The following is a 24,487-nucleotide window of genomic DNA, read 5'->3' on the forward strand; positions in this document are numbered from 1 at the left end:
GCACTGCTTTCTGCTCTGCTGCTTTTTTTTTTAAACTTGCAAGCTGTGCACTTGATTCTTTAACCCATTGAGCCTGCGGGGCTGCTCCCCACTTTACAATGCAAATATAGATTCTCTCCCTTTTCAGAGTTTTGCTTACCCATCCTGTGGTCTCTCACTTAGAGGTCCTGCAGCCCCAGTACTATCCTTTCAATGTTGTGAGTGCTCCGGGAGATTTCTCAGCCATTTGGATCGGGGCCCATTTCTTCTTTTAACCTAAAGCGACAGCATATCTGGTGAGTATATCTTCCTTTCTTTTTAACTTGACTTCTTCTGTTCAATCCTGTTTTATCCTCATCACCAGCTTGTTGTCGGGTGACCAAGCTGTACTATTAATGATAGAGTTGATCCGCAGACACTCCTTGGGTGGAAGTGTTGTTTATTTACAATGTACCCAGCAGCGACTACATGCGTGCTTTCAGCTCCAGCTCTATCTCTGCCCTGACTGCTGAGGTAGCCCACGCTACTCTCCTATTGGTTACTATAAATCATGTGATCTTAAGTATTCTTAAAGGTACATTACACACTAAATAAAACCATAATTACCACAGATATGTAGATAGGTTGGAGAAGTTGGGACTGTTTTCCTTGGAAAGGAGAAGGTTGAGAGGGGATTTGATAGCGATGCTCAAACTCATGAGGGGCCTGGGTAGAGTAGATGGGGAGAAACTGTTCTCATTGTTGGAAGAATCGGGAACAAGTAGATAATTGGCAAAAGAAGCAATGGCGACCTGAAAAAAATCTTTTTTACCCAGTCAGTGGCTAGGATCTAGAATGCACTGTCTGGGATTGTGGTAGGGGCAGGTTCAATCGAGGCACTCGAGGAAATTGGATTATTTTCTGAAGAGGAAGAATGTGCAGGGCTATGGGGAGAAGGTGGGGGTGTGGCGCAAGGTGAATTGCTCCTATGGAGACCCAGCACAAACACAATGGGCTGATTGGTCACCTCCGGTGCTGTAACCATTCTGTGATTGAGGTAGAGGGGAAGTGCACCAAGGAAGGCTAACTAAGCTGCTGATCATCCCTCTCTTGATCATCTCCTCCTTCGACTTGGTGTTTATTGAATTCTGATGATACAATGTGACACTGTTTGACTATTTTAAAGGCACTGTATAAATGCAAGTTCTTATTAGTTAACTCAAGTCCATTGAATTTGGCCAGTGCAGCTGTGTGCCAATGAAACATGCTATAAACTCCCTCTTATTGCATGAGCTAGAAAATAAGGAAGTGATGACAAATCACAGCGGTCGAGGATGGTCTGTAAATGCCAATGGTACATTCATGTGAACCTCAGAGATCCACGGCAGTGCTGTTTGCTAATGCTGTGAAGAAAATATTAAAGGGAAAGAGAGGTGGAGTGGGACCAATTAGCTCTTTCAAAGAGCCACAGGGGTGCTTTGGCCAAATCGTTGTCTCCTACATATTTTGATTCTCGAACTAACTCAAACCTATCTCTGTGGCACAGTACTAATCAAGCATGGTATCAACCAAGTGTGTACTTTGATTCTTGGTGCCGGAGAGTTTTTGTTTTAAGAGTTACATATCACACTGCTCTTGTTCACTTATATTGCTGTGCTGTGAAGGGAATGTTAAGGAGAGAATGGAGTCGATTTCAAGTTGAGGCACGCAATAATGGCACAGACTCCTTAGGGTCTGCCAAAACAGACACCTGACTCATCCAAAGTAGTTGCAGGCTGGTTTTTATTGTGGCTCAGGTCTCTAAAAGTTTTATCCAAAATCTTCTCTTCAGATCCTGTGCTTTCTTCTGAAAAAGGGCCCTTGATTGTAAAATCCTCTTTAAAAGGGGTCAGCTTTGAGGCTGACTATCTCTAACAGGGATCAGATGCAGCAAGAAGCTGTGCTTAAAATGTTACCATTCAAGGTGCTTGTGTATGAAAGGTCCTGACAACTAAACTGTTAGTGAAATGAAGCCCCCACACTTTTTCATTTTAACTCCAGTCAGAAGAAAACTATAGACATGCAAAGCATTCAACTGACAGAGCAAAAAAATAATAAATCTGCCGCAGATGTGTGGAATAATCATGAAAAACAGGATTCCCAATGAAGAATTAATGATGGACCCTTTTTTCTGTACCTTATTAGTCTATTCATCTTTTTAATTTTTTTTTTCACATCTCATAGGTGGGATTTGCATTGCTCAGTCTTTGAAAATCCCAGCGGACCCCAAAAGAGCAGACTATGACAGAATCATCAAGAGTCTTTTGGACACACCTGGTGTTCGTGGCGTAATCATTTTTGCCAATGAAGATGACATCAGGTAAGTGAGTGAAGACAAAAGGGCTTTCTCAGTTCTGGATGTTGGCTTTTCCGCTTATTTTGAGCAGGGCAGCAATTTTTATTCTATTCATTCATGGGGTGTAGGTGTTGCTGCCGATGCCAGCATTTATTGCCCATCCCTAATTGCCCTCTTGAACCGCCGCAGTCCAGCAACAATTGATAAATAATTAAAGTTGGATTACACGAGATATTACTGACAGTTCGTTGTTTTAAAAGAAAGCTCAATCCATATTTGTTTACGAAAGGGGAATTAAAGTTATGGAGATTTTCAGGCAGCTTAGCAGAATAGGCTTAGTGTTACTTAAAGTTGGGGCTTGAAAATTGGTGGAGTTGAAAGGGGGCAAAAGTCTGCGCTATGGAATAGTCTTTGGATGATGCCAGCTTGATGGGCTGAATGCCCCTGAATTCACCCCAGTGAAACTCAAGAGAACTGGGATGATGTCAATGAGACTTTTGTCTGGATGAGGACCTGGGCAGCAACATTTTGAGTGAGTTGAAGGGTGTAGGGTTGAGGCTAAGAGGTCAGGAGAAAATTAGCAAAGTCAATCACTGAGATTATGAAGGCATAGTCTAAGAGGTTCCATATGAATCTACGGAAGCGGAAAAGGACAACAAAAGACCTCCTGGTTTCAATTCATTTGACCCATCGCATAGAATTGTGATGCCTTCATTTCAAGGGGCGGTTGAGGTAGAGACAGGCAATGTTGTGGAGGTGGAATGGGTACAGGAGGATAGTGGTCATGTTACTGGGTTATTAACCCAGAGGCCTGGACTAACGGCCTGGAGACGTGAGTTCAGATCCCACCACAGCAGTACGTGAATGTTGCTGAACAATTAAGCAACCAACAAAAAGGAGAGGCTCCCAAAACATCTCCATTCTCAATGATAGCGGAACTCAGCATGTCAGTACAAAAGACGAGGCGAAGCATGTGCAACCAGACCAGTTGAGTGGATGATTCATCTGTCTTCTCCTGAGGTCCCCTGCATTACAAATGCCAGTCTTTGGCTAATTCAGTTCACCCCATGTAATATCAGGAAGCAGTTATGCACACTGAATACAGCAAAGGTAGTGGGTCCCAGCAACATGCCAGCAATATTGTTGAAGACTTGTGTGCTAGAAATAGTTGCGCCTTGAGCCAAGCTGTTCCTGTACAGCTACAACATTGGCATCTACCTGACACATTGGAAAATTGTCCAGGCATGTCCTGGTCCACAAAAAAAGACATGACAAATCCCATCTGGCCAATTACCCTCCCATCAGCCTATTCTCGACCATGAGCAAAGTGATGGAAGGTGTCAGCGACAGTGCTATCTGGTGACACTTATTTACCAACAACCTGCTCACTGATGCTCCCTTTGGGTTCCAGACCTCATTACAACCTTGATCTAAGACTGAACTAATGAGCTGAATTCAAGAGGTGAGGTGAGAGTACTGCCTTTGACATCAAAGTAGCAATTGGCTGAGTGTGGCATCAAGGAGCCCTAAGTTTCTTTTTATTCATTCATGGGATGTGGGCTCCACTGGCTGGGCTAGCATTTATTGCCCATTTCTAATTGCCCTTGAGAAGATGGTGATCCCACATGAAATTGAGGCCAATGGGAATTAGGGGGAAAGCCAGGGTTGGAGCCATATTTAGCATAAAGAAAGGTGATTGTGTTTGTTGGGGATCAATCATGTCACTCTCAGGATATCGCTGCAGTTTGTTTCATGTAATCGTCGTGGACAGTACTGGGATCGAACCCGCGACCGTGGCGTTATTATCACCACGCTCTAACAATTTGAGCTAACCGGCCCTGGATATCGCTGCAGGAGTTCTGAGTAGTGCCCTAGACCCAACCATCTTCAGCTGCTTCATCAATGACCTTAATGCCAACATATGGTCAGAAGTGGGGGTACTTATTAATGATTGTGCAGTGTTAAGTACTAGTCGCAACCCCTCAGATATTAAAGCATTCCATGCTGCATGCAGCAAGATCGGAACAACAAAAAGGTTTGGACTGCTAAGTGGAAAATAAAGTACATGCCATGCAAATGCCAAGCAATGAACATCTTCACAAGAGAGTCTAACCACATCCCCTTTACATTCAATGTAATATCATCAAATCTCTCACTATTAACATCCTGGGAGTTACCATTGACCAGAAACTGAACTGAACCAGCCACATAAAAACTGTGGTTCGAAGAGTGGGTCAGAGGTTGGGATTCTGTGGCAAAGCCTGTCCACCATCTACAAAGCACAAATCAGGAGTGTGATGGAATACTCTCGACTTGGCTAGATGAGTGCACCTCCAGCAATGCTCAACACCATCTATGAGAAAGCATCCCGATTGATTGGCACCCCATCCATCACTCTCTCCTCCACTGATGCATCGTGGCTACCATATTTATCATCTACAAGGTGCACTGCAGCAACTCAGCAAGATTTCTCTGACAGCTCCTTCCAATCCTGCAAACCTATGGTGACAGGAGCGGGTTAGAGGAAGGGTATTCTGTGGCGAGTCACTCACTACATTACTGCTCAAAACCTTCCTGCCACCTATAAGGTACAAGTTTGGATTATGGTGCAATATATTTCAATTAGTCACATGAGTGAAGTACCAATTGTTCCTTCATCATCCCTGTGTTAAATTCCTGGAACTCCCTACCTAGCAGTGCAATGGAATACCTTCACCAGACAGCTACAGGAGTTGAAGAAGATGGCTCACCACCACCTTCTTATGGGCTACTAGCGATGGACAATATATGCTGGCCTTGCTTAGCGACATCCCATGATTGAATAAATTTTAAAAATATATAAGGAAGTGCCCTTGGTGATGGGGTGAAAATGTGGGCAGCTGCTGTGTGCAAGGTTGAACAGCATGCCAAGTTAGGCAGTGTGCATTCAACCTGCTTATGCTGGTAAATTTCTCCCATATGGTTAATCCTTAAAATAGTTTGTCACATCCAAAGATGTTATGCTTTGAGTAGGCTGTATCTGACACCTTACTGCGGATAATTCTAGTTTGTATTAATGTCTTTATATTAGGAAAGTCAAGGTGGCTTAGTGTTAATCATAGATCTGCATTTACTTGAGAAACACTTAGTGCCACCTCTGTATCACTGTACATGGGCAAAGCTGTAGAGTTGGACTTGGAGTGTACAGGCAAGAAGATAGTTACCTCAAGGGTTCTGTTTGTACATAGAGTAATGAGTTCACACTGCAAAACATAATGAGCAGGAGTTAAGGTTTGCAAAGGGTTAATTCTATGTAAACATGATAAATAGTGGTGATAAAAACAAAAAACTGTGGATGCTGGAAATCCAAAACAAAAACAGAAATACCTGGAAAAACTCAGCAGGTCTGGCAGCATCGGCGGAGAAGAACAAAGTTGATGTTTCGAGTCTTCATGACCCTTCAACAGAACTAAGTAAAAATAGGAGAGGGGTGAAATATAAGCTGGTTTAAGGTGGGGGGGTGGGCGGAGAGAAGTGGTGGGGGGTGGGGGGGGGGGGGGTTGTAGGGACAAGCAAGCAGTGATAGGAGCAGATAATCAAAAGATGTCACAGACAAAAGAACAAAGAGGTGTTGAAGGTGGTGATATTATCTAAAAGAATGTGATAATTAAGAATGGATGGCAGGACACACAAGGTACAGATAGCTCTAGTGGGGGTGGGGTGAAATAAGACTAAAAGGGCATAAAAGGTATAGATTTAAAAATAATGGAAATAGGTGGGAAAAGAAAAATCTATAAATTATTGGAAAAAACAAAAGGGAGGGGGAAGAAACGGGGTGGGGATGGAGGAGGGAGTTCAAGATCTAATGTTGTTGAACTCAATATTCAGCCCGGAAGGCTGTGAAGTGCCTAGTCGGAAGATGAGGTGCTGTTCCTCCAGTTTGCGTTGAGCTTCACTGGAACAATGCAGCAAGCCAAGGACAGACATGTGGGCAAGAGAGCAGGGTGGAGTGTTAAAATGGCAAGCGACAGGGTGGTCTGGGTCATTCTTGCGGACAGACCGAAGGTGGTTCTGCAAAGCGGTCGCCCAGTCTGCATTTGGTCTCTCCAATGTAGAGGAGACCCTCTCCTGCTAGCAATGCATATTGAGTCATTTTAAGCCTGTTGACCATGATTTTATTGTCTGCTACCATTAACTCCAGTTTAGCATTTGAATTTAGTTAGGCCTGGAAACTTTTATTTTTCACTACACAATTCTACGAAGAAGGGCATGAATAAATTCTTGCCTCCGCTCTGCCCTACCGCCCACTCCATACGAATTCAAACCCATCCCCATCTCAGTAAGAATTAGACCTTGATTACCCTGCCCTTGACAAAAGAGAACACAAGAGAGGACCCAAGAAGCATAGTTCCCCTAGGCCACTAAAGAATTAAACATTTCAGTGCGAGATTACCATGAACTGACCATGGAGAGTTACCCTCCATCATTAGTACACTGACATTGAATCCTCATGTTGGAACTGAATATTATATCGATAGTTTTAAAAGACTTTGGTTGCTGTCGCCAAAGACAAACATTGGTTGTCTGCCACAAAATTAAGGGGGGAATAAATAATGATATATATGCACATATGTATAGAGAGCAGTACTTCTGCACTTTACTTAATGGAATTTATTAAGGGGAAAGATGAACTCGATGATTATGGTGACTGATCCTGGATGGTCCAGATCAAGTCACCTTCAGTTAAAAAATGGATTAATCATTTGCTCTTGGGCAGGATATTAGGCAGGAACATTGGGGTCAAATGGGAGTCACAAGCCCCCATTGTGTGGGGTTACTGGCAGTGATTATCCCCGAATTGGCCAATTAGTTGTGGGTGGGCTTTCAAAGCTGGAAGGAGATGGAGAGAGAGAGAGGGTGCCTTCAACATGAGGTGCCCTCTCTCCAAATTTTTAAACCTTAAGTTTAAAAGTGACCTCAGCAGCTGGACCACCACCAGGCAGTGGGCTGCAGCTGTGGTCAGGTAGGCGGGGAGGGCCTCAAAGCATGCCTAGAGTGCCAGGCCCCTTGTATACTGCTGGGGGCCCCCCCCCTCAGGCAGCTGGTGTTGTCCCCAACACCTCATGGGACCCGGAGGGAGAGTGGAAATTCCAACTGGTCTCTGACATTCCAACTGATCTCTAACAATAGTCAGAGACCAGTTGGAATTTCCACTCTCCCTCCAGATCCCATGATGTGTTGGGGACAATACCAGCTGCCTGAGGGGGCCCTCCAGCAGTAGAGAAGGTGGCTGGCACTCTAGGTAGGCTTAGTGGCCCTCCTTGTCTGTAAGTGGCTTAGCCCTTTTAATTGGCTACCTGCTCCTTGTGGGCAAGTAGCCCTGTCAACCCCCGTCCCATCTCTTGGAAAAATAGCCCTGGGGGCTGGATGGCACCAGAAAATTGGCACGCAGCTGGCGGTGTGAATTTTCGAGCCTGTCCACCTCTGTGCTTACCCTCACTGGGAGGCCAAAACTCTGCCCCATATAAGCAACGTCGCCTTTCACCATCATGAATCAGGATGCTGCAGTTAACTAGCTACTAACAATTCATGCTAGCATCATTGGATCAGACAAGCAGAGCAGTCAGATTGATCCTTTAACGTGCTGTGATTGTAATGCATTAATTTTGTGGCTATTTCAACATTTTATTTGATGTGCTCGATCCAGGCTCTTCTGACTGTGGAACTCTTGGTTATTTTGTGCAGGCAGATCCTTGCAGCTGGCAAAAGAGCAAACAAAGCAGGCCATTTTATCTGGGTTGGCTCCGACAGCTGGGGTTCTAAGCATGCTCCAGTAAAACAGCAGGGCGAAATGGCTGAGGGAGCCGTGACCATTCTACCCAAAAGAGCATCTGTAGATGGTAAGAGCTTGGGAACTTGAATCACACCATTGCTTAACTGACACAATGTGACAAAGTGAACACTTTGGCAAGAGTTGGGAAGCACTACCTTAGTCATTAATATCAAGCTATAGATGGTAAAGGTGACAGGTTTTGTACTAGAGTAATATTTTTTCCGGCATCCTAATTTAGAAGTGCTATTCCTCAAATGTTGGTCCACTTGACTCAACAGTTGACTTATTCTACCTCTGCAGAATTGTCTGTCCCAGTGACAGTGATTGATTTAGATGCTCTCGTCTGAACCACAATCAGGATTTTTGCCAGTGGAATGAATAATTTGGCCAAAGAATATAATTGTCTAGTCCAGTGCTTTCATAGCATGGGTTCAGAATAATATAAGCTCTATCTCCTACACTGCCCTTGCATCTGTAAGCACCCATTGCGTGAGAGATTTAAACCAATACAGGTACTTCTGTCTCTCACTGTGATGCCATTTCCTGTGTTTTGGGCTTTTTTGTAGGTAAAATTTGGGGGAGGGACAGTGACATGACACATTTTGTGTGCAATGATTAGTTCTTTAGCCATATTTTTAAATCAATCTATGTTTGTCACTATCAAGCTATAAATAATGGTTAATTTGTAACAAAATAATAGATTTCAGATTGACTGGCCTTTCCCTGAGACCCATAATAGCAGTGTCAAGCAGTAATATGTATTGTGGGCTTGTACTGATACCTAAAGCCAGTGTGGGTACAATTCTCATTTTCTTGCTGGTCAATCTGTAAATGCTTCTGTAACCAAGGTACTGACATACCCTGTCTCCCTGTTAATGTTAATATGATGTGTAGCTTGTTTTTATATGATTACCAAATAATGTGAATTACACTGATTTCTACGTAGTGAAGAATGAATGTTAAAGTCTGCAATGAAAGAACATCAAGACAATATTGTTTATAACACTGTAAATATTGCTGCGGGCTCTTGTTTTTACTGCTGTCTGTTTGATTTGGATAATTGCTTTGTCATGGGGTGAGGCAAATATTAGAAGCACATGCCAGCACCATTTAGGATGAATATAGCATTTTTGAAGTCTGGGGTGGGCTGACCCGTTAATCTCCCCTCACCCCCCATAAAGAATATCAGTGCATTTTCAACTTTTCTAACCTTTATGTAGCTGTGTACCTGCTGCCAGTAGTGAGGTTATCTCCAGAATGGACTGCCATTGTTCTATACGCTCACAGCCAACTCATGCTCTCATTTATAAACTTTCCCTCCTGGTTTGGTTCAGTTTGCAAATGTTACTGCTTCGCGTTTGAGTTTTTCAATCCAGGTCAGTAATGTATATGAAAAACTGTAGCAGTCCCAGCGCTGAGCCCCGAAGTACCCCACTCAGTACCTCTTCCCTGCTGACATAACTCTTCAACCTCATTGCACTTATTGTTTCCCAACCTTCAGCCAGTTTCTCATTCATTCCCCAAGTCCACATTGCTTGGAGTTTAATTAATAGTCTTTTGTGCTGAATTGTATCAAAATTTATTTGGAGATCAAGATATGGAGCTTTCCACAGCCCACTTCAGGTATCGGTGGAATTGTTCTCTTGACTCCATGTTGACTGATGAAAACTAGATTATTGATGTACAGATGATACTCAAAATGAGTATTACATTGGTTGCTCATTAGTAGGCCTTGAACCTGTCTTTTTGTAAAATAAAAAGGATGTGAATGTATTTCTTATAATTTACCATGTTTTCTTTAGTTGTTACATTGCAATCCCATCATATATGGATTATTCCATACACTTTAAACATTGTTTTATAGAGCTTGCTGGTAGTATTGACTCATCAGTTATGTGTCAAAGTTCATGAACGTATATAAAACTGAGGTCAAAATAATTGCCACCCATATCTGGGTTATCTGTGGACTGTTTTGGCATTTAAGCAGTTTGGACATGAAGTGACTGGTAACACTGCGTTTACCACTAAATCAAAAAAAATAGCAATTTTCCAACCAACTACAGAGGATAGAATGTGGGAGGAAGTGTAAGTAGGTGGTCTTCATGATGGTGTAGGTATGTGGTCAGAAACTTGGAGCCAAATATGACACCAAGGTTGCGAACAGTCTAGATTAGCCTTACACAGTTCTCAGGGAGCGGGATGGAGTTGTTAGCTAGGAAATGGAGTTTGGAAGATGTCTGCAAACAATGGCTTCAGTCTTTCCAATTATCAATTGGAGTAAGTGTCTGCTCATCCAGTTAGATAAGCAGTCTAATAATTTATCAATAGTGGAGGAGTCGAGAGAGGTGTTGGTGGGGTAGATCTGCGTGTCATCAGCATACATGTGAAAACTGACACCACTTTCAGATGATGTCAAGGGGCAGCATGTAGATGAGAAAAAGGACAATTGATAGATATTTTTAACAAATGTGGGCACACAAACTGAGAGTCCAAAACACCCACAGTTGGAAGAAATTATACTTTCTCTTCCTCAACGCTCTAAAGTCGGATCCTCATTGTCATCTTGATTCCCTCTTATATTTGAAATATATGATGCAATTACCTAAACTGCCAGCAGAGGGAGTCCAGAAATCTAGTTAGTGTTCAATCATATGCTGAACTCTCACCTGCTCGCCATCAACAGTGATCACTGACAGAGTGACGACAGTGACACAGTAATTTTATAAAGGGCTGGCTTCTCGATCTCAGCTCCACATACACAATGTTTGGACATCGTTCCCCTTCAGCTAGGTGAGATCCAGGTCCTCTTAATATTGATTTCTGCACATGCCAGCCACTTTGTGTCTTGTGTGAATGGTCAGCATTTTGGGGGCACAGCCACCATGCCTGTCGGCACAGTCAGACCTCCTTTCCATCCCCAAGCCCAGACAACTGTCCTAATGCACTGGATAGGTCCTGTTCCCCCAGTCAGCACACATAGCTGGAACTGTCCCTTGTGTATTCTGTCAATGGGAACTCTACCCCAGTACATGTTGACCCTAGACCTTGCTTTCCTCAGGTTAGGAGTATTCTTGCGTTAACAAGATTTTTGAAGCTGTTGGTCAGTTTTAGCTAGTTTTTTTTGGGTTGGCATGCATGATACTGTCAAACAAGAATCAATGCAAACGTACAGAAAGTGATGAGATTAAAACTGGTGTATTGCTATTGATGAAGCGTGCTCATAACTCCTGGCCTAATAGTGCTGGAATGTCTCATTTGGAGTGGATGTGTTAGGAGGTTGAGGGTATGTGAAACTCGGCTTTTTGGTAAAAGAAGATACCAGTATCTTAGACTCTATGCTTTGTAAAGTGTGATCTGAAACCCAGATAGCAGCTTCCTAGATGTGGAGAGGTGCTCTGTAGTGTTTTCTGCCTTGCCCATTATTCTCTTCTCTCTCTATCATTCTGCCTCTGTAGATTAATCACACAGTTTACTCTGAACCTTGGCGTGTAGCTTGCTATCTGACCAATTGCCACAGTGGCAGGTTGCACGTAATTTTCAGCTTTCACTTTCATTCAGGCATTGTGCACTTTTATACATTTCTTTGGGACATAAACTCATCTCTGTTGTTCCCAAATCCCTCCATGTCCTTACCCCTCCCTAACTCTTTAATCTCCTCTAGCGTCACAACCCTCCGAGATATTTGCCCTCCTCTAATTCCGACTTTTTCTGCTTCACTGATTTTAATCGCTCCATCATTGGCGTCTGCACTTTCGGTTGCCTAGGACCCTAATCTCTGGAATACTCTGCTTAGGCATTTCTGCCTCTCTATCCTCCTTTTAAAGCACTCTTTTAAAATCTCATGGTGTGGGGTGGCTCTCACTGGGCCTCCTCCTTCCTGCTTCTGGGTCCCTGAATCAGACACCACTAACAACCACCAATCCCCCCAGCCCACTCCCAGAACCCCGCCCTCTGCCAGGAGCTTTTTGTCATCTCACCTAATATCTCCTCATGAGGCAGTGTCATATTTTGTTTTATAATGCTTCTGTGGAGTAGTTGCATAAATATGGCTCTGTTTAAATCAGTCCACTTGGAGGCATCAAATAGGATTTAGTACTGCCAGAGAAGACGTCTGCATTGTAATGTTTGTGTTTCGGGGATCTGTGTGATTGTATATTGCAATGAACAGACACCCCCAGTAGTTTACTTGTTGTTGAGGTTGGAAGGGATGCTCAATGTTCTCACACTGGTGATGCATCAATCTGATTAATGCACTTGGTGAACATATCAGTGAGAATTGTTGGGTCAAAGTGAGTAAAACTACATTTGATTAAGGGGCTTCTAGCGGAAAAAGAATTTCATTACTTCGTGGTAGAAATACACCAGTTAATATTAACAATCCAATATGGGTGAAACTAATCTGCCAGCAGTTTCACATAATGCACAACACAGCCCAGAGTGGTGGTATATTCTGAAATGACTGAATACTTGACATTTTACTCGACATTAAAGAGATTTGGCCTCAAATTATTCAACTTCAGGGAATCTCCGATTCAGAATATGAAAATGAACCCCATGTCCAAATTTGCTCCATTTTTATAATAAAATAGAAATACTCAAATATAACGGAACAAATATAAAATACTAACAATTCCAAAAAGTTGTTAATATATATTTAAGGAAAGAATAACACAGAGTTGTGGCAGGGGAGCGGGGGTGGAGGGGATGGTCAGGGATGGGTTTATTTTTGGCTTTACTGAAATGATTTCCAATACTGGATTTCAAGAGCTGACAATAGCTAGAGTTTAGTAATATATTCTGTGCTAGAAACTAATCTGTTCAGTGCTTTATATTCAGGATCTATCAAGCTAGCCCCTAGAGTCCTCTAAGGAACATGTTATACACATTGTAATGATGTCCCCAAGCTCTGCTCTGAATGAAATCAAATATTTGCATCTCTGTTTACTCTAACAGTGCAATCTTGTGTGTAATTTCATCTCCAAAAATTGTTCCTCTCTGGGCTGGTCTGCACTGTTGCCACCTTTTAACCTTGAGAATGCGGACAATGTCTGGCTGCAGCGAACAGTATTATTTGGCTTCCTTTATGGAATATTTAAGCATTTATCCAAGTAGCTTTCAGATATCCCAGTAGATCAATGTCCCACAAGGAAATCGAGTCTTTTGAAGCTCTGTGAAGTGACAAATACTCTTCCATGCCCAATTGATCTAGTCTTTTGTGGTTGTCTATTTGTGGTGGGCTTTACAGAGGAGTGTAAGTCTGTACTTGTGATGCATCCGTCCATCTTGACCAATGTTCCCCCTGGTACTATCAGTGACGATGACAGGCAATTAACCTGCTAATGTTATATGGATGTCTCTCAAGTTGTGGAGGAGAGGGAATAGACTTATTACAAAGGATAGTTCATTTACAGGATTGAGCAGAAATAATGCAGTCGAGGGGTTTAAATGACACGATAAGGCACTATAGTCGTAACTATTCTAATGGTCTCCTGGCCAGACTCCCATCTTTTTCTCCACATAAATTTACACTCATCTAAAACTCTGCTGCTGGTTTCCTAACTCGAACAAAGTCCTGTTCACCCATCATCCCTGTGATCACTGACCTACATTGACTCCTCAGTTTTGAAATTCTAACTCTAAAGGGCTGGATTTTCACTCCCGTCGACTTGGGAAATTTCCCGACTCAGCACACCCTCCTCCAGAAAAAGTGCCCTGAATGGCATGATTTTCGCTCTGGTGTGGGAGTTGATGGCAGGTGCGGGATGGATTCGGGCCTGCCACCCCCAGACACAGATGGAGGCAGCCAGATGGGGCTGCTGAATGCTGAGGTGGGCCTTAAAAGGCCCGCCTCAGTTCTCTAGGACTTCATCTTAGTTGTTTTGTTAAATACTGGGCCTTCTAGCCCTCACCCCTCACACTCCATCAACCCCCACCCACTTCCCATTGCCCCTTATACCCCCTATGCCAAAATAGTGCCAACTCATGTATTCCATCCACCACCCTTTGACCTTACACCCTCCATGTCACCTCACCCAGTATCCACCATAGGCATACTTCAGGAGCCATGCTGAGGTGCAATAAAATAAAGTTCTAAATATCTATTAAAGATTTCACTATATTAAAAAATGTCCTATTCATGAAAGCCCATTCAATACATTTAAATCCCCTAAATACTTAACCCCTTATAAAATAAACATTTGTGTTCGTGACCCCACATCAAAGACAACTAGTTAATCCTTGTATAGCTTCTGAGCTGTCAACCAAAATTGTGAACATACAACTTCCCCACAGTGAGATAATAGGTTTTGGAAAGCAATCGGGCATTAAGAATACTGTAATAACAGCCTTTAGGGTGTTATATCAGTGATTGAAACTGCTAGAACAGATTTTTTTCAATGATCACGAACAGAGGCAGGCAGTTTTTTTCAATTTAAAGAGCTGGCTATTTAAATAACAACACAATTCCACAGACATTATCTGCCCTTCAAGAGCATCTATAACCTCTCTAAGGATTTAAAAAAATTAATTCATGGAATGTAGGCGTCACTGGCTAGGCCAGCATTTATTGTCCATCCCTAATTGCCCTTGAGGTGGTGGTGGTGAGCTGCCTTCTTGAACCGCTGCAGTGTAGATACACCCACAGTGCTGTGAGGAAGATTCTTAAGTCCCACACTGCAGGATAAATTCCTTGCTCCAGTGAAAATGGATTCAGTCAGAGCTCATCAGTGAGTTCAAATGGCCCTTTGAACTCCAGTTTCATTCATGTGGGAATCATGTTCCGTTCCTGCTCCCCAACAGCTCCCATCCCCAGTGAAAATAGGATCTGTCAGAAATGGGGGTGGGACTTTCAGATCTGTGTCCCACCCATCAGTTTTGAAGGCCCCAGGAGTGCCTCTGTGAAAATCCAGCCCTAAATTTCTCCTTGACCTCAATTTTCCCTCTCTCTGCAACCTCCTCGAAGCTTCTAAGATATCTGAACTCCTCCAATTCTGGCATCTTGCACATTCTGAATTTTCTTTGCTCCACCGTTTGGTGGCTGCATCTGCTTAGCCCCTAAGCTTTGGAATTCCCTCCCTAAACCTCTATCTTCTCATTTAAGATTAAAACATTAAAACCTATCTCTTTGACTGGGCTTTTGGCTTTCTATCTAATATCTCCTTACATGGTTTGGTATCAAATGGTGTTTGATAATGCTCCTGTGTATAGTGCTTGATATCAAATGGTGTTTGATAATGCTCCTGTGTATAGTATTTGATATCAAATGGTGTTTGATAATGCTCCTGTGTATAGTGCTTGATATTAAATGGTGTTTAATAATGCTCCTGGGTATAGTGCTTGGTATCAAATGGTGTTTGATAATGCTCCTGGGTATAGTGCTTGGTATCAAATGGTGTTTAATAATGCTCCTCTGTATAGTGCTTGGTATCAAATGGTGTTTAATAATGCTGCTGTGCATAGCGCTTGGTATCAAATGGTGTTTGATGATGCTCCTGTGTATAGTGTTTTAGAGCATTTACTGTATTAAATATGTTTTGTGCATTCCAAATTATAACTGCTCCATCATTGGTGGCTGTACCTTCAGTTGCCTAGGCCGCAAACTCTGGAATACCCTTCCTACACCTCTCTGCCTGGCTACCTCACTTTTCTCCTTTAGGACACTTCTTAAAGCTTACCTCTTTGACCAAGATTTTAGTCATCTGACCTAATATCTCTGTCTGTGGCTCAGTGTCATACTTGGTTTCATAATGTTCCTGTGAAGCACCTTTGGACATTTCATTACGTTAAAGGCACTTTATAAATATAAGTTGTTGTTAAAGGCACTGTATAAATGCAAGTTGTTGTAGCATGAACTTTGCAAAGATTTATAACCTCTTGATTAGATGGCTGCTGTGTAATCACTCTATAAGGTGTTAATTCCACGTGCTCACAAATCCCCCCCCCCCGTTCTCAATATCCATTCTTTGTCCAACAAACTATATGGAAATATTATTCTGTTTTGTGCCTATCAGTCAGGATGTCAGTGTACAGTATGTAGCTGAATGTGTGCATACATAATACCAGAAGGGAAAGATAAAGCATATAGCAGATAATTGGCGTGTTCACTTGGTTTGGCAACATAGTGACACAAGTATGGCAATATTCACAACCCATTAGGAGTCCATGACAATCATATGAGATTGGAGTCACAAGTAGGCTAGACAGAGTAAAGATGGCAGTTTTCCTTTCCTGAAGGCCATTAGTAAATCAAATGGGTCCTTGCAATAATCTGGCAGGCCTGTCACAAATCAGTGTTTTGAATTCATTTTCCAACTCACCATGGTGAGTTTTGAACTCCGGATCCCTGGGTTGCACCAAGTACCACAAGGCTATTGCACCCTTCGGCGGGATGCTCATTTATTGAGGTTGCAGGGATAGTGTGTGCGATTAAGCCTGGCTTTTAGAAACTAACTTGATAGTATCAGGCTCGAAAAAATTCTAGGTATACATGTAGTCTTGTCTTATTCAAGAGTAGTTGGAAAGGCCTCATTTAATGGTAGTATAAAGGTCTTGAGTCACTGTGACTCAGACCAGGACTTGAGAAAACATGCATATGGCCGGAGAGTGCACATGTTGAGATTTTAATCAGCTTAAGAGACTCCTATAAAATGATTGTGATCTTGAGGACAAAGTGGAATCAGCAACCACGGAAAGAATGAATAACATTTTGGTACTGGGAACAGATTGATGCAGCTTTACTGAAAGGATGTTCAGACATTATTGTTCCCTAGACTCTCGATTAAGAACTAAGTGAACAAACATATTCTGCTCCCCAGGGTCACAGACACTGATGGTAGAAGAATCCTGTTCAAAACATCGAAGCTTTCTGATTGTAATGTAATCAGTATTCTTTATAATGTAAATACAGCAAATTTACTGCAGCACAGACTTACTGACATGCACCTCTTGTGGCTCCAGTAGCAGCAAGGTAAGTGAAAACAATGGCAATAAAAATGGCTACTAAATGGTGAAACATGTCTGAAAGCAGACAATACAAATCAAAAGCCATGATTTGCAACTCTAAGAATATCTCATTGAAGGCCTTGAGAGAGACAGTTTTCTTTACAATTGCAAGGCATTGGCATTTGCGCTTGGGAGCTCTGCCTTGTGTTCTGACATCTATTCTAGACCCATGCAAGGACAAGCACTGTCTGATGCAGACACAGGTACAGATCTGCAATATTAAATCTGCTGGGTCTGGCTAGCAGCCTCTAAAGCGAATAAAGGAGAGATTATTAAATCAATGAAATAGGTGTGAAGTCACAACTTGTCAGACATGTACAAGAGCAGCGAGCTACAGGGACAGTCAGTTTATAGGGTCGATCTGTGCGTGTGTTACTCTCTGTTGCCTGATGATTGGTTCCTGACCTTGTGGAAAGAACTGAGGACTCGTCAAATATTATTTGTTAGGAATTTCCAGAGTGCAAGCCAGCAGCCTGTCCTTGCGAAAAAGTTACCATGCTGTTTCTCTCACATTCAACAGTTTAATATATACATGGTGAACATGACATCAATTTTCAGTCTTCGGTGGAAGTTTGTGTGTGGGGTGGGCAGGGGGCACTGAGTGAGGATTGAATCCAACATTGTTGTGACACTTCTACAGTTAAATAGCTGACTTAAACTCAGTCAAGGTTAACACGTAAATAATGGTCACTTGGGTGAGGTACTGTAGTACGTTAGGAGTTAGTTAGCAGTCAGTAGCCCCAAGGAGAGAAGGGATGGGGAAAACCCTAACAGTTAAAGCAATTATCATGCAGTGTTAACTGGGAACTCCCTTTTCTCAGCCTCATAACTTGTGGCATGACAATACATGAAACAATAGTTAGTGTTTCTCATTCCATTCACCTTTATCAGCATGACTGACTACAATTAGCATGGGATTTAAGTTTCCCACTGCATGGGTTGACATATATGCAAATAAAAACATAAGCAATAGGAGCAAGAGTCAATCATACTGCCCTGCTCCGCCATTCAGTACAATCATGGATGATCTTGGGCTTCAACTCCCCTTTCCTGCCACCCTCTATATCCCTTAATTCCCTGAGAGACCAAAAATCTGTCTACCCAGCATTAAATGTATCCAACAATGGAGTATTCACAACCCTCTGGGTAGAGAAGTCCAAAGATTCAAAACCCTTTGAGCGAAGTCCTCATCTCAGTCCGAAATGATCGGCCCCTTATTCTGAATCTGTTCCCCCATGTTTTAGATTCCCCGACCAGTGGACACAATCTCTCAGCATTCACCCTGTTAAGCCCCTTCAGAACATTGTATGTTTCAATGAGATAGCCTCTCAATCTTCTAAACTCCAGAGAATATAGAGATAAAAACAAAAAACTGCGGAGGCTGGAAATCCAAAACAAAAACAGAATTACCTGGAAAAACTCAGCAGGTCTGGCAGCATCGGCGGAGAAGAAAAGAGTTGACCTTTTGAGTCCTCATGACCCTTCAACAGAACTGAGTAATATTAGGAGAGGGGTGAAATATAAACCTTAAACCAGCTTGTATTTCACCCCTCTCCTAATATTTACTCAGTTCTGTTGAAGGGTCATAAGGACTCGAAACGTCAACTCTTTTCTTCTCCGCCAATGCTGCCAGACCTGCTGAGTTTTTCCAGGTAATTCTGTTTTTGTTCCAGAGAATATAGACCCAATTTACTCAGCAAGTAAGGCAGCAGGGCACAGTTTCATTTGGGGCAATAATGTTAATTTAAAAGAAACAAGGAGCCAGTCAACTCAACAAAAAATTAATTGCAACAAGCAGTGTGATCTTTCAGCTTGTGCATGGTTGGAGACTTGTCCCTTTATAAAGATTTGAATTTGTTCCTTCACCCATTGCACTTAATCTTCCAGTTGAAGACCAGATGCATAATTCCCTGTTTCTGCCCATTCCATTGTTTGCTGGCAGAACAGAAGGCACATTTCAATAGATCATTGGGTACGTTTTACGAGGCCACAGCCAGGAACTTGTATCCAGTTTTGGGAACCCTCCCGTAGGGAAGATGCCAAGGTAATGGTAAAGGTGCCAAGTAGATTCACCAGTACAATACCTGGGATGAGAGGCATTAGTTATGAGGAAAGATGAGAGAAACTATGGGCAAGATTTTAACTCATTCAAAACCTACCCACTTGCACAGAATTAAAATCAAGCCCTGTGTTTCCATTCCTTAAAATACATATGATTAAGGAGATTTGACTGAGGTATTTAAAACAATGAGGGTTTTTGATGAGGTAAATAGCCAGCAGTCAATGAATAAGTGATTAGGAGATATGAGATTAAAATCATCAAAAAAATGAAAGGAGACATTTGGAGAATTTTGCTTTTCACAAAGCTTGTCCACCATCTGCAAGGCACAAGTCAGGAGTGAGTGAGATCGAATACCCTCCACTTGCCTGGATGAGTGAAACTTCAACAACACTCAAGAAGCTCGACACCATCTAGGACAAAGCAGCTCGCTTGATTGACACCCTATCCTCCACGCCAGCAGTGTGTACCATCTACAAGATGCACGGCAGCAACTCTCAAAGGCTCCTTTGACAGCACCTTCCAAACCCGCAACTCCTACCACCTAGAAGGACAAGGGCAGCAGATGCATGGAACACACCACCTACAAGTTCCTTTCTAATCACACACATTCCTGACTTGGAACTATATGACTGTTCCTTCACTGTTGCTGGGTCAAAAGCCTGGAATTCCCTTCCTACAGCATTGTGGGTGTACCTACAATACATGGACTGCAGCGGTTCAAGAAGGCAGCTCACCACCACTCTCTCAAAGACAACTAGGGCCTAGCAGCGACACCCTCATCCCATGAGTGAATATATTTTTTAAAAAGTTATTAGGATGTGGAATAGTTTACCAGAAACGGTGGTGGAAGCAGAATCCATAATAACTGTTAAAAGGTTTAAAAGGATAAGCATTTGAAAAATAAGCTGTTTCCAGAAAAGAGCATGTGGCAGCTCCTTCAGGAAGTGAAACAGGCACACAAGCAAAATGACCACTTTCTGCTGTAAATAGTGGAAAGGAGGTAAAGACTGGAAGAACATAGTCAATATGAGATAACTGAAGGCAAGCCCATTAGAGAAGGAGGAAAAAATCTTGTGTCATGTGAATGAATTCTCATTGAGTGGAAATTATGTGCACCATTAACTGTACTCTGGACACCTACCATTTCCTCAGAAATGTGTGAGGGAAAATTATTTGTCAGTGACTGACTGCAGCTAGAAAGAAACATTTTCTGCTTGTTCTTTAAAAAAAATCTGTAGACCCTCCGAGAGAAAAATTTCGACAGCAAGTACAACTTGAATCATTTTTTCCCGTGCCTTCATGATGGGATTGAGCTTCTGTTAGACGTGAGGCCATGAACTGCTGAAACTCTCTCAACTGAAGCAATCAAATGTTGGTTGGAGGCAGGCCCTGGGACTTGAACCTGCAGCTTTTTTTGAGTCAAGGCACTGTTTCAATAACTTCATTAATCAAGGCATTGTTGACATTGTTTTTAATTTAAGAAAGCCTATGTTTCCTGTTTTAACCCTTTCCACTCGCCACACTTCTGAGCACAATACTTGCGATTGAAACTTCACGTCTTTATTTCTTTGTGTGTTTTTGACAAAATACTTTGGAGTACAAAGATCATCATCTTTATTTTTCTTTCCAGTTCTTCATGCCATTTCACAACCAAGAAGGCGAGTGATCAACTAACTCCCTATTGTAATGTCATTTCCAAACCAGACATTAAAAAAAGTATGGGGGTGTCCTGGAATGGTGCCGATTTATCTTTCCTTCACCTCACACTAGCGACCTATCTACATGCTCCTCCCCCACTGCTTCCCTCCTATACCCAGTCATAATTGATAATTGGAACCATGTGAAAGTCATGTGCCAGAAGAACTCGTCTCCATGTAGTGCAGGAAAATGAGTTCTTAGTCTACACTCTCTCACATGAAACAAGGTAGAGTGATAGTTATTACATCTCTGTTCTGGTATCATCCGCATGAATTTTCTTTGTACCAACTTCAGTACTGAAGTAACCCATGTCCATATGCAGCAAGACCTGGACAACATTCAGGCTAGGGCTGAAAAGTGGCAAGTAATGTGTGTGCCACATAAGTGTCAGGCAATGACCCCCACGAACAAGAAAGAATCTAGCCATCTCCTCTTGACATTCATTGGCATTATCATCACAAATTCCACACTATTAACACTATGGGAGTTACCTTTGACCAGAAGATAAACTGGGCCAGCCATATAAATACTCTGGCTACAAGAGCAGGTCAGACGCTGAGAATCCTGCAGAGAGATACTCACCTCCTGATTCCCCAAAGCCTGTCCATCATCTGCAAGGTACAAGTGATGGAATACTCTTCACTTTCCTGGATGAATGCAGCTCCAACAACATTCAAGAAACTGGATACCATCCAGGACAAAGCAGCCTGCTTGATTGGCCACCACCACCTTAAACATTTACTCCATCCACCATCGAAGCACAGTGGCAGCAGTCTGTACCATATACAAGATGCACTGCAGCAACTTACCAAGGCTTGTTCAACAGCAACTTCCAAACCTGCGAACTCTACCACCTAGAAGGGGAAGGGCAGCAAATTCATGGGAACACCACCACCAGCAAGTTCCCCTCCAAGTCACACACCATCCTGACTTGGAACTATATCGCCGCTCCTTCACTGTCACCGGGTCAAAATCCTGGAATTCCCTTCCTAACAGCACTGTGGGTATTCCTACAACACATGGACTGCAGCAGTTCAAGAATGCAGCTCAACATCACCTTCTCAAGGCCAATTAGTGATGGGCAATAAATGTTGGTCTATCCAGTAATGCCCACATCCCATGAACAAATAAATAAAGAAAGCTAGGTTTTCTGTAATGGACTTGAAAAGGAACTGGCTTGGAGACCTTACAATGTTGCTGTTTCAAGGCACAGATGTTGCCTTTTCTGCTGTTGCTGTTTCTGCAGTTGTTCTGGGGAGTTCTGCTAACAACACTTAGTCTTTTTTTAAAAAAAGGGTGACCAACATGGCTGCCTTATCCTGTGGTCCTTCACATCTTTCTTCCACAAATGGTGTTTATAAGCCACAACCTGAGTCTTTGTGTTTGCATACATCCACCCTGGGGGGCGGTTTGAGACAGTCCATTGTCTTAATTTCAGGACAACACATTCAAGTCAGGAATGCAGTTTGGATGGCCTCAGGATAGGGGTATTTACACCTCTTTAGCCTGGAAGGCCCCTTTATCCTTTTGAGACAGTGTGGCTGTTTTTTTGGAATCCACAGACAGGGAGTCAGATGTCCCCTCAACAGCCATCTTTTGCAGCCCATCAGTGGCCTTTTAAAAGAAAAGTTAACTCCAGAAGATTCCAAACAGATTACAGTTTGTGTTTTAAAAATTATGAGTGGGACATGCCTTTACTGGGCATGACCCAAGTCCTTTCTGTGAAGGAGTAAAGTGGAATTAGAGCCTTGAAAAATTGCACATTAATATGTTCCTTAACTAAAGGAGCACTTAGCTATATTTATTTCAGAGTAATGCACAGGTTGCCATTCAGGGCTTTTCATGCAGCTTAACAAATGTGGACTTTTGGTCAGTCTGTATTGCATTCTAAACTTATTTAGATCATTTACATTATCATGTAGAGCAAGGAAAACAAATGCAAACAAAGCTATCTATTTACTTTAAGGTATAAACGCAACAGTCAACCTGCCCACATCTGAGAGTTTTCTATTAAACATGTTCAGCAACACAGTTAGCATGGAGCTTTCAGCAATAGAACTGTTCATAACACTGCATGACTTCAATTATTTATGTTCATTTAACTGAGAAAGCTCTAAGTAGCCCATGTGGTCATGTTAACATCTGTCAATCAAACCTGTTTGGATCTCAATTGATTTGCCTGGTACTCGATGTGGGTTCTGCCTAGAAGCTTAGAAATGTAATTGCAATTTATAGACTAGCAATCACACAATTTTTGAAATCATCTTTTCATTTTTTGAAACAGAAGTAATATTAGTTTAAGTTTTTCCATCAAAAACCTACCTAACAACACAATGGCACTCCAATACGTTGCACCATATAGCAACACCTGATTTTTTTTTTTGCCTATGGAAGTGAAGGACAGCTAAATCGCCTGGCATGACCTGTCGGAAGAAAGTGAGAAAATTTGAGAGCAAGGAAAACTTTCTCAGCGTCAGATGGATGATAGAAGTCTGGGAGAGGGTTGATCACCTAATCTGTTTGCTGGAAAATAGCGTTTGGCATTGTTGAAACTGTATAGGAAAAGAAGCAAGGATTTAGACAACACCAACTCTGTCCCCTGTTTACAACAACTTAGATTTATATGGCACCTTTAGCGTAATGAAATCTCCCATAGTGCTTCACAGGAACACTATGAAACAAAATATTACATCGAGCCACATAAGGAAATATAAGGTCAGAAGAGCAAAAGCTTGGGCAAAGAGGCAGGTTTTAAGAAGTACTTTAAAGCAGGAAAGCGAGGCAGAGAGGTATAGGGAGCACATTCCAGAGCTTGCAGTTTAGGCAACTGAAGGTGCAGTCATCAATGGTAGAGCAATTAAGATTGGGGTTACACAAAAGGCAAGGATTAGAGGAGTGAAGATATCTATTAGGTGCATTGTCCACGTCTATGTCATCACTAAGACTGTCTTATTTCACCTCAGTAACATTGGCTGATTCTGGCCCTGCCGAGCTCAATAAAGGGGTGGTCAGGTTGGGGGTTTAGCCGGGTGGTCAGGTCTGGTCGGGGCGGTGGTCAGGGGGATGGTGTGGGGCAGGCGGGGGGGGAATGTGGGGTCACGGGCGTTAGGTGGGGTGGGGAGGGGAGTGGGGGGGGGGGTGGTGTCAGCTGTGTCCAGATGTCAGACTAGGTTTTAATCTGGAAGATTTGGCCCGTATTTAAGTGGAGAGAGACTGCAGAATGCTGCTGTTCAGAGGGATGTGGGCATCCTTGCACATGAAACACAAAAAGTTAGCATGTAGGTACAAAAAGTAATTAGGAAGGTAAATGAATAGGAGCATAAGCTGGCCATTTGGCCCCTTGAGCCATTCAGTAAGATCATGGCTGATCTGTATGTATTTCTAATTCCACGTTCCCATCTACCCCCGTTAACCTTTGATTCTTATTAGGCAAGGGAATCTTAACTACCTCCGCCTTAAAGATATTCAATGACCCCACCCCCACTGCCTTCTAAGGCAGTGTGTTCCAAAGTCTCTCAATGCTCTGAGAGAAAAAAAACTTCTCCTCATCTCTGTCCTAAAAGGGCGACCCCTAATTTCAAAACATTGTCCCCTAGCTCTGGCCTCACCCACAAGAGGAAAC

At 42.6% G+C, this 24,487-nt stretch overlaps 1 protein-coding gene across 3 annotated transcripts in view; it reads left to right on the top strand.

Annotated features, from left to right (window-relative positions):
• The window catches only part of LOC144681777 (metabotropic glutamate receptor 7-like), a 697,320-nt gene that overhangs the window by 316,803 nt on the left and 356,030 nt on the right, over positions 1 to 24,487 (top strand). For all 3 annotated transcript variants that reach the window (XM_078543769.1, XM_078543768.1, XM_078543771.1), the window contains exons 3-4: positions 2,182 to 2,317; positions 8,018 to 8,172. In XM_078543769.1, the coding sequence (XP_078399895.1) occupies positions 2,182 to 2,317; positions 8,018 to 8,172 (291 nt within the window). The remainder of the gene's footprint in view (positions 1 to 2,181; positions 2,318 to 8,017; positions 8,173 to 24,487) is intronic.

Source organism: Cetorhinus maximus, chromosome 6 (assembly GCF_964194155.1).
Source record: "Cetorhinus maximus chromosome 6, sCetMax3.hap1.1, whole genome shotgun sequence".
NCBI lineage: Eukaryota > Metazoa > Chordata > Chondrichthyes > Lamniformes > Cetorhinidae > Cetorhinus > Cetorhinus maximus.